At 40.2% G+C, this 11,113-nt stretch overlaps 1 protein-coding gene across 2 annotated transcripts in view; it reads left to right on the forward strand.

Moving 5' to 3' along the window:
- FANCI (Fanconi anemia complementation group I) overlaps nt 1-11,113 on the forward strand; it is an 89,545-nt gene that overhangs the window by 7,168 nt on the left and 71,264 nt on the right. For both annotated transcript variants that reach the window (XM_008070619.2, XM_008070620.2), the window contains exons 3-6: nt 8,757-8,887; nt 9,338-9,494; nt 9,574-9,631; nt 11,012-11,053. In XM_008070619.2, coding sequence (XP_008068810.1) covers nt 8,757-8,887; nt 9,338-9,494; nt 9,574-9,631; nt 11,012-11,053 — 388 coding nt within the window. The remainder of the gene's footprint in view (nt 1-8,756; nt 8,888-9,337; nt 9,495-9,573; nt 9,632-11,011; nt 11,054-11,113) is intronic.

Raw genomic sequence — 11,113 nt, forward strand, 5'->3', positions numbered from 1 at the left:
ATGCGCTACCACGCCCGGCTAATTTTTTTTTTAATTTATTGTAGAGATGAGGTCTCGCCACGTTGCCCAGGCGGGTCTCGAACCCGTGGGCTCTGGCAATCCACACCTCGGCCTCCCAAAGCGCGGGATTACAGGCTGAGCCACCGAGCCTGGCCTGTAATTTTCTTATGTCTTTGTCTGGTTTTGGTATGAGGATAATACTGTCCTCACTGAGTTGGGAAGTATGTCCTATGTGATGGATTGCTGTTAATTCTTCTGTAACATTTGCTGAATTCACTAGTGAAACTGTCTTGTTCTGGGCTTTTCTTTGTGGGAAATGTTTTGATTGCTAATTCAGTCTCTTGTTCTGTTGAGATTTTCTATTTCTTCTTGAGTCAATTTTGATAGTTTGTATCTTTCTAGCAGTTTGCCCATTTTGTATATGTTATCTAATGGTTGATATATAATTGCTCCTCATATTTTTTCAAATAATTCTTATAATAATTTAAGGTTAGCCAGGCTCGGTGGCTCAGCCTGTAATCCCAGCATACACCTCCTACTTAAGAAAAAAATTAATAATACAGGCATATACCTGTAGTTCCAGCTACTTGGAAGTCTGCAGTGGAAGGATCACCTAAGCCCAATGGGCTGAGGACATGGTGCCATGAGCGTGCCACTGCACTCCAGTCTGGGTGACAGAGTGAGACTCCTATTAAAAAATAATAAGCTGGGCTCGGTGGCTCACCCTGTAATTCTGCGCCTTGGGAGGCTGAGGTGAGTGAATTGCCTGAGCCCGTGGGTTCGAGACCCACCTGGGCAACTTGATGAGACCTTATCTCTACAATAAATAAAAAAATTAGCCGGGCGTGGTAGCATGTGTCTCTAGTTCCAGCTACTTGGAAGGCTGAGGCGGAAGGATCGCCAGAACCCAGCAGGTCGAGGCTACGGTGGCTGGGAGCATGCCACCGCACTCCAGTCTGGGCGACAGAGTGAGACTCCAACTCAAAAAAAAAAAAAATTATTATTATATTATTTATTTATTCTATATATATATATATATATATTTTTAACAGAGTTTGGCATCTTTTTTGTCAGCATCATATATGTATTAAAAATGCAATGCCAAGAAGGGTTGAGTACCCTTTCCAAAATCCTTGGGACCATATTTTTGATTTCAGATTTTTTTTCAAATTTGGAATATTTGCAGATACTTATGATGACTAAACACTGACTCTTTTTCTCTTAACAAATTCTTAACTTTTAATGTGATTTATTCTCCAACCTGTCTCTGGCATACAGAGAAGGAAAATCAAAGTATTTTATGATCCTGTAAAGCTATCTTTGGCATCTTTTAAGATGACTACCTACTGTCTAAAGTCTACTACCACCAACAATAAAACTTTGTATACATATCAAGAAATTTGGTTCCCTTTTCTTCCTGAAGCTGTTCGTTTCTTTTTTTTTTTTAATTTGTTTATTTATTATGGAGTTGTGGGGTACAAGTGAGGATTAAGTACATAAACAGGCTGCATGCAGGTGAAATTTGGGCTTCTAACTGGCCCTCACTCCCCTTGGTGGTGGATCAGGTTCCCTTTGTGTTGTCACACATCCCCCCACCCTCCTCCTTCTCTCCTTCTGGTAGTGCACAGCGACTGTCGATCCCATCCTTGTGCTAATGTGACTAGTGTTCAGGGCCCACTTATGAGTGAGAACATAACGGTATTCAGTTATTTGTTCTGTGATAGTTCATTTAGTATGATGGTCTCCAACTCTATCTAAGTTGCTGCAAAGTCCGTGAGTTTGTTCTTTATTAAGGCTGCATAATACTCCATCGTGTATATGTACCACTTTTTTTTTATCCAGTCCACTTTCAATGCGCAGCAGGGGAGTTCTGTTTTTGTTTTTACGACTAGAGCAGCAATAAACATGCATGTGTAGGTGTCTTTTTGGTAGAGCGATTTATATTCTTCCGGGTATATTCCCAGGAGAGGGATTGATGAATTGTACAGATTGGAAGGCTGAGATGGAAGGATCTCCTGAGCCTAGCAGGTTGAGGCTGCTGTGATTGTGAGCACGCCACTGCACTCTAGCCTAGGCGACAGAGTGAGACTCCAACTTAAAAAAAAGACAACAAAGGGATTAAAATGGTACACTGGTAACAAAATCTATTTAACACAAAAGGCAGAAATAGAGAAACAGAAAAAAAAAATAAGAAACAAGACAGCAAAATGATAGAAGTAAATCCTACCTTATCAGCAATTATAGTAAATGTAAATAGATTAGACAGTCCAATCTAGAGGCAAAGAATATTGGCAGAGTAGATTTTTTTTAAAACTCCAACTACGTGCTGTCTACCAGAGACACAATTTAAATTCAAAGACTTAAATAGGTGAAAGTTAAAAGGATGGACAAAAATATACATTGCAAACAGTAACCAAAGAGAGCTAGAGTGGCTATACCAATATCTGAAAAAACAGATTTTAAAACCAAAACTGTTACTGAAACAAAGAAGGATATTTTATAATGATAAAAAGACTGACATAATAATTATAAACACATATGCACCTAACAGAGCTCCAAAATACACTGCAAAAGCTGTCAGAATTGAAGGGGAAAATAGACAATTTGACAATAATCACTGAAGACTTCCATATCCTACTTTCAATAATGAAAAGAACAATAGACAGAATATCAACAATGAAATGGAAGACTTGAACAACACACTAGACTTAACAGACATCTATAGAATACTCCACCCAACAACAGCAGAGGACACATCTTCTCAAGTACACACAAAAAATTCTCCAGAATAAATCACATGTTAGGCCTTAAAACAATGCTCAGAACATTTTAAATAACTGTAATCATACCATGCATATGATCACAGTGGAACGAAAGTAGGAATCAATAACAGAAGGAAATCTGGAGGTTCAAAAATATGTGGAGATGAATATACTCTTACCAATGGACCAAAAAAGAAAGCATAAGAAAATTAGAAAATACCTTGAAATGAATGAAAACAAAAAAACAATGTACCAAGTGGAATGAGATGCAGCTAAAGCAATTCACAGAGGAAAATGTATTGTTATAAATACCGTTATTGGCCGGGCTCGGTGGCTCAGCCTGTAATCCCAGCACTTTGGGAGACCAAGGCAAGTGAATTGCCTGAGCCCACAGGATCGAGACCCACCCGGGAAACTTGGCGAGACCTCGTCTCTACAATAAATAAAAAAGTAGCCGGGCATGGTAGTGTGCGCCTGTAGTTCTGGCTAGTTGGAAGACTGAGGCGGAAGGATCTCCAGAGCCCAGCAGGTCAAGGCCGCGGTGGCCGGGAACATGCCACTGCACTCCAGTCTGGGCGACAGAGTGAGATTCCAACTCAAATAAATATCGTTATTAAAAAAGAACTAACTCAATAACCTAATCTTCCATAAAAAACTTTAAAAAGATCAAACCAAACCCAAAGCTAGTGAAAGGAATAGAAATGTTAGAGTAGACCGAAAATAAACAGAGCGGTGGTCCCCAACCTTTTTGACATCATGGACCAGTTTCATGCAAGACAGTTTTTCCAGAGACTGGGGATGGGGTAACGGTTTCGGGATGATTCAAGCACATCACACTTATTGTGCATTTTATTTCTATTATTATTACATTGTAATATATAATGAAATATACAACTCACCATTGAAAAAAAGTGGCACGAATGGAAGTGGTAAATAAAATAATGGACAGGCCACGCACAGACTAAAACAAGTATTGCATTCTGACTTAAAGTCTGCCACCAGATGTAGCTATACAATTGAAGTACATTAACTTTCTTACCACTCATTGATAGGGTTTTGAGAATAGTCTCAGTGCAGTCAAACCTTGCTGCTAGTGTTAATATGTATTTGTAGTTGCTTCCCAGCACTTGGATCACCACCTCAGCTCCACCTCAGATCATCTAAAATTAGATTCTCATAAGGAGCATACAACCCTAGATCCCTCATATGCGCAGTTCACAATAGGGTTCGCACTCCTATGAGAATCTAATGCCACAACTGATCTGACACAAGGCAGAACTCAGGCAGGTACTGTGGGCAATGGGGAGTGGTTGTAATGCCGATGAAACTTCGCTACTCACCCATCACTGACCTCCTGCTGTGTGACCTGGTTTCCAACAGGCTACAAACCAGTACCAGTCTGTGGCCTAGGGGTTGGGAACCCCTACAATAGAGAATAGAGAAACCAAAAGTTGCCTCTTGGAAAAGAAAAACTACATTGAAAAATCTTGGCCAGGCACAGTGGCTCACACCTTAATCCCAGCACTTTGGGAGGTGGAGGCGAGAAGATTGCCTGAGCTTATGGCAATATGGTGAGACCTCGTCTCTACAATTTAATTTTTAAAAAAAGTTCTTCAGCTTCAATCATGTTGCTGTGAAAGACATTAAAAAAAATTAAAAAATCTTTAGCTAAACTGACCAAGAGAAGAGAAGACTCAAATTACTAACATCAGGAATGAAAGAGGGATATTACTAACAACCTTAAATTTTTTTTTTTGAGTTGGAATCTCACTCTGTCACCTAGACTGGAGTGAAGGTCAGCCACTGTAGCCTCTGGCGATCCTTCCGCCTCAGCCTTGCAAGTAGCTGGAACTACAGGCATGCGCTACTATGCCCGGCTAATTTTTGATTTATTGTAGAGATGAGGTCTCGCCAAGTTGCCCAGGCAGGTCTCGAACCTGTGGGCTCAGGCAATCCATTCACCTCAGCCTCCCAATATATATATATTTTTTTCTTAAGTAGGAGTCTCTGTTGCCCAGGCTGGAGTGCAATGGCAGACTCATGGCTACCCCAGCGTCCACCTGCTGGGCTCAGGCGATCCTTCTGCCTCAGCCTTCCAAGTAGCCAGAACTGTAGGTGCGCGCTACCATGGCTAATTTTTTGTAGAGATGAGGCCTCACTAAGTTGCCCAGGCTGTTCTCAAACCTGTGGGCTCAGGCAGTCCCCTCACTTCGGCCTTCCAAAGTGCTGGGATTACAGCCACTGTGCCCGACCTTTTTTTAATTGTAGAGACAAGATCTCACCCAGTTGCCCAGGCTGGTCTCGAACCCCTGGACTCAGGCAATCCTCTCGCTTCCACCTCCCAAAGTACTGGAAGGTATGATCCACCATGTCTGGCTGTGAAATATTTTAAGATGGTTTATTCTGAACCAAACTTTAGGACCTAGGCCCAGGAACACTTATCCTCAGGAGGTCCTGATTATGTGTCCACCATGGTTGAATGGTGGCTTGACTATATACATTTTAGGAAAGCAAAAGTTATAAGAAACCATAAATCAATACATGTGAGATTTTCTTTCTTTCTTTTTTTTTTTTTTTTTTTTTTTGAGTTGGAGTCTCACTCTGTCACCCAGACTGGAGTGCAGTGGCAGGCTCCCGGTCACCGCAGCCTCGACCTGCTGGGCTCCGGTGATCCTTCCACCTCAGCCTTCGAAGTAGATGAAACTACAGGCGCGCGCTACCACGCCCGGCTAATTTTTTGATTTATTGTAGAGATGAGGTCTCGCCAAGTTGTTCAGGCGGGTCTTGAACCCGTGGGCTCAGGCAATCCACTCACCTCAGCCTTCCAAAGCGCAGGATTACAGGCTGAGCCACCGAGTCCAGCTCATGTGAGATTTTCATTGGTTTGATTCAGGAAGGAGGGACATTTCTAAGGTGGGGGGCCTGCATATCAGGTGAATTCCAAGATTTCTTGACTGATAATTTGTAGTTTCTATGTAAGGAATTTTGGAAATCAGTAGAGAAAATGCTTTGTTAAGATGAGGGAGTAAAAAACTCCAGGTTTGTTGATATGTAGGTGAAGATCTATATGTGACAGACCTCAGAGAGGATAGATAAGTATCTTTTTTTTTGGAATAGGATTCTTACACTCTGTTGCACAGGCTGGAGTGCAGTGCAGTGGCATGCTTACAGCCACCACAACCTTGACCTGCAGGATTCAGTGATCCTTCCTCCTCAGCCTTCCAAGTGGCTGAAACCACAGGCACATGCCACACACCCGGCTGATTTTTTTGATTTATTGTAGACATGAGGTCTCGCCACGTTCCCCAGGCTGGTCTCGAACCCCTGGACTCAGGCAGTCCTTTTGCCTCTGCCTCCCAAAGTGCTGGGATTACAGGCATGAGCCACCGCGCCTGGCTTGATTCTTTTTTTTTTTTTTGAGTTGGAGTCTCACTCTGTTGCCCAGACTGGAGTGCAGTGACCACTCCCGGTCACCACAGCCTCGACCTGCTGGGCTCCGGCGATCCTTCTGCCTCAATCTTCCAAGTAGCTGGAACTACAGGTGTGCGCTACCACGTCCGGCTAATTTTTTTGATTTATTGTAGAGATGAGGTCTCGCCAAGTTGCCCAGGCGGGTCTCGAACCCGCGGTCTCAGGCAATCCACTCACCTCAGCCTCCCAGGGCGCAGGATTACAGGCTGAGCCACCAAGCCCAGCTGGCTTGATTCTTTTTTATGCGAGGTCAATCTGGTGTTGAGCTCCTGTAGTGAGGTTTTCATTTTAGCTCTAGAATTTTCAACTCCAGAATTTTTACCTCTTTATTGATATTTTCTATTGTATAATACAGTGTTTTCATATTTTTCTTTAGATTTCTAGGCATGGTTTCCTTAAGTTTGCTTGAATATATTTAACATAGCTGATTTTAAATCTTTGTCCAGTAAACCAATATCTTGGCTTTCTCAAGGACAGTTCTTGTTGACTTCTTTTTTTCCTATGTATTGATCTTACCCTTGTTTCTTTACATGTCTTGTAATTTTTTGTTGAAAACTGGACATTTTAAACATGTGGCAACTTTGGAAGTCAGATACCACCCCTGCTCCAGATTTGTTGGTGATGTTTGATTGTTTCTTTTTGTTTTCAGTGTCTCTTCTGAACTAATTTTGTAAAATCTGTATTGTTTGTTGTGTGTGCCACTGTTGTGTGTGGCCACTGAAGTGTCTAGTTAGCTCTATGGTCAACTAATGTTTGAGCAGAGGTTTCCTTAAATGCTTGAACCAATACATTTCACAGTCTTTCCTGAGGGGCTCTGTGTGCATGTTGAGAGCACTTTTGATACTTAGGCAGTTTATAATTCTTTCTTGGCCTTCCTGCTTGAGCAGAGCCTCAAAGTCAGTGAGAGTGAGTGTTGAGGGTCTTCTTCAGTTTTTCCTGGCCCAGCACAGCCCTAAGGAATACATGGCTTTCTGGATTCTTAGGAGTACATTGGGATTTTTGAAAGCTCTCATGGACCAGAATGGTCTTTAAATTTTTTTGCTCAGCTTATTTATCCAACTGTTATTGCTGCCTCAGTTACAGTAGTAATCAGCTGCAACTGATTTAGACAGTTGCCTCTGGGCAAAAGACTGAATTGGTTAAGCTGTAAGACAGGTCAAGGAAAGATACACCTTGCTAGTGAGATATCTAGCCAACAGCCAGACCGGTCAGATAATAACAGTTATCTGGGAATTGGGCTTTGGAGGCATCCCAGTTGCATTCTGTCTCCTCCAGAGGCTGCTAGCCTATTGGCTGTCACCATACTGTAGGGCTACTTTTTAAGACTATAGGGCTAGGGGTGAGTGAAGGTATGACAGCCATGTTAAAATGCCAAAAAACTTGCTGTTGTTACTGAGGTTCAACAATACACTCCCTGGATTGCTGCATGCCTTTGGTTAATTTCCAGAGTTCAGAACAAGTTGAATTTGACTACTTTATCAGTGTTCTCATGTTGTTTATGGAGGAAAGTCTTTTCCAGGGACCTTATTACTCTCATTCCTACTTACATGATGACATTTTGAAATCAATTATGTTAATGGCATTAAATTTGGGTTACTGTACTCCCCAAAATCTATTAGATGTATTAGAAAGTTAATTCTTCCTGTACTATGTAATTATTAAAATAAATTAATAAATTAATGAAACAGGTGGATGAAGAAAAGATAACATTTCTGCCTCTTTACTTTGACTAAACTAAGCATTTTTTGTTTGTTTGTTTGTTTGTTTTTTTTGAGTCGGAGTCTCACTCTGTCGCCCAGACTGGAGTGCAGTGGCCGCTCCCGGCCACCGCGGCCTCGACCTGCTGGGCTCTGGCGATCCTTCCACCTCAGCCTTCCCAGTAGCTAGAATTACAGGCATGCGCCACCACGCCTGGCTGATTTTTTGATTTATTGTAGAGATGAGGTCTCGCTGCCCAGTCGGGTCTCGAACCCGCAGGCTCAGGCAATCCACTCACCTCAGCCTCCCAAAGGCGCGGGATTACAGGCTGAGCCACCGAGCCCGGTTAGCACTTTTTCAAAGCTCCTAAATATTACTATTCTAAACACCATAGTAATCAGTTGTTTGATAATTTTTTTTTTTTTTTTTTTTTTTAGTTAGAGTCTTACCCTGTTGCCCAGGCTGAAGTGCCAGTGGCACTATCACAACTTACCACAGGCTCGACTTCTGGGCTAAGGTGATATGTCCACCTCAGCCTCCCAAATAGATGGGACTACAGGCATGTGCCACCATACCCAGCTAATTTTTAAATTTTTTTGTAGAGTAGGGATCTCACTATGTTGCCCGTGCTGGTCTTGAACACGTGGGCTCAAACAACCCTCCTGCCTTGACCTCCCAAAGTGCTAGTATTACAGGCATGAGCCACTGCACCTGTCTAATACTGTTTCTTTATTAAACTGTGAACCTGTTTGTTTTTCTAATTTACCCCTTCAGCCTTGTTAGACTTCTTCCTTTATTTTTGTACCACTTGTTTAAAACAATAAGGTTCTCCCTGCTCTGAGGAAGCTGGAGCCCTTAGAAGACGTAAAATATACAGTTGTTGTATCCAGTTGGTGGAATCAGGGGATTTGCAGAAAGAAGTAGCATCTGAAATCACAGGATTACTTATGCTGGAGGTAAGATGGGAAACAAATATTTTTGATTTTGGGTAGTTTTTGAGGGGTTTGTAATTTGTTGAGGGGAAGAAAACTTATGTGCCAGACCTAGCATAGCTCCTATTTATGAATAAGAGCTTTCGTTAAAAACAACAGCAGCAACAACAACAAAAGCTAAGTGACTATAAACCACCTAGATGTATAAATTACATTTCTGGTACTGTGGACACAGTTCTCTTTGAAGATTGCCATATTTGACAACATAGGGAACTGATGGAGGATTCTAATCTTTGTAATCCTTTATAATTATAAGTTAGGTACCAGAGCAGAATGATTCCATGAATCCCTTATGGCACCCGTTCTGGGTCTCAATATCAATTCAGCTCTTTCAGCAGAAGACTTTATTTCTTGGAAAGAGATTTCAAACACTAGATTTCTGCTAAAAATTTTCTTTATCCCATGAACTTTTAGGCTCACCATTTTCCAGGACCATTACTGTTTGAATTAGCCAATGAATTTGTTGGTGCTATCAATGAAGGCAGCCTAGTAAATGGAAAATCTCTGGAGTTGTTACCTATCATTTTCACTGCCCTGGCTTCCAAAAAGGAAAATCTGGCATATGGGAAAGGTAACTTTCTTCCAGTATTAGTGACTTTTTATCTAGTCACATAATCAAATTTATTTCTCAGTGTATTTTGCATTTCTAGGTGAAGTGAGTGGAGAAGAATGTAAGAAGCAGTTGATTAACACCCTCTGTTCTGGCAGGTGGGTTTTATTAATGTATAGAACTTTCTCAGGACTACAAGTGGCCAAAAAAACCATGATTTATATCAGAAATTTATATCTGATATAAATTTATATTATGTTTATAATATACCACTGTAAAATCATTTAGTCTGCAGTGAATTTTTGAGAAAGAGATGTTTTACTATATTGTCTGCTCTGTGACTCTGTGTATAGTTTCTATTTATTTGACTGTTTAGCGCAAAATGGCAATTTAGTCCTCTACGCATTATTTGGAGTCCCAAGATCCTTAAGGCTAAGGAAGTCACTCTGCTACTGCATCTTTTACATCTTTTTGAGGGAGTGGAATATACAAGTGATATTTGTATTCTTTAACCAGTAATTGTATTTCTGGGAATCTACCCTAAGGAAAGAGTTCAGCCTATGAGAAAATCCTCACATGTGAACATGTTCAACACAGAATTTTGTGAACAGCGTAAGCATACCGTAACAGAGACGTGTAAGTTATAAGTGAAGTTATAAGTGAAGTTAAGACAGAGCTACTTCATGAAATTGATGCCCATTAAAATGAAATGTATAAAGACATACATAAAAAATGAAAAATTCTTGCTGTATAGTCAACAAAATAAAGAATACAAAGTTCTCTAATACTATGATTACACTTGGATATGTTAAAAAGAACAAGAAGGAAATACTCAAGATTATATAAGCCAGAGATCATTGCTTTTATGGTTCCTTACATAAGATCCCTTACATAAATCTAATGATGCATGTTTTAGCACATGTATTTATCCATTTATTTGTTTGCTTTTAATTACACACAACAGTTTATTCAGTATACATTATAATATATCTTGCAATTTTCATTTAATATAACTGTCCATGTCAGCATATACAACTCTACATTGTTCTTTTTTAATGGTTCTGTAGTAACCTGTTATTTGGCAGAACTTCAATTGTTGGGTTATTTGGTTGTTTTCTAGTTTTTTGCTATTACAAAAAGTATTGTAATGAATGTCTATATATCTAGATGACCTTTTACAAGCCTGTACATGGGATATATTTCAAATAGTAAATTGGGTGAGTCTGTGGTTATGTAAATTTTTAAAGTTTGTAAGAATTGTCAACTTGTCATACACTCCCTAAAACAATATGTGATGAATGTTTGTTTTCCATAATCTCAACAGCATTGGGCATCATCAGACATTTTTATTTTGCTAGTCTGATATGTTAAAAACTACTATTTTATGGTTTTAAATGGTATTTCTTTGATCTTATTTCATGGTATTGCAAAATGAAATTGGAAAGGGCCTTATTTTTTCTCTTCTTCATTAATATTGCAAAGATATGTATAAATAAATTAAAGTGAACCGTTCATATTTTGTCATTTTCTTTAATCAGGTGGGATCAGCAATATGTAATTCAGCTCACCTCCATGTTTAAGTAAGCATTATTTTCCCCTTTTCTTTCTTTCTTCCTTCCCTTACCTTCCCCTCTTCCCTT

Source organism: Carlito syrichta, unplaced genomic scaffold, assembly GCF_000164805.1.
Source record: "Carlito syrichta isolate Samal-C Ts95f unplaced genomic scaffold, Tarsius_syrichta-2.0.1 Scaffold313872, whole genome shotgun sequence".
Taxonomy (NCBI): domain Eukaryota; kingdom Metazoa; phylum Chordata; class Mammalia; order Primates; family Tarsiidae; genus Carlito; species Carlito syrichta.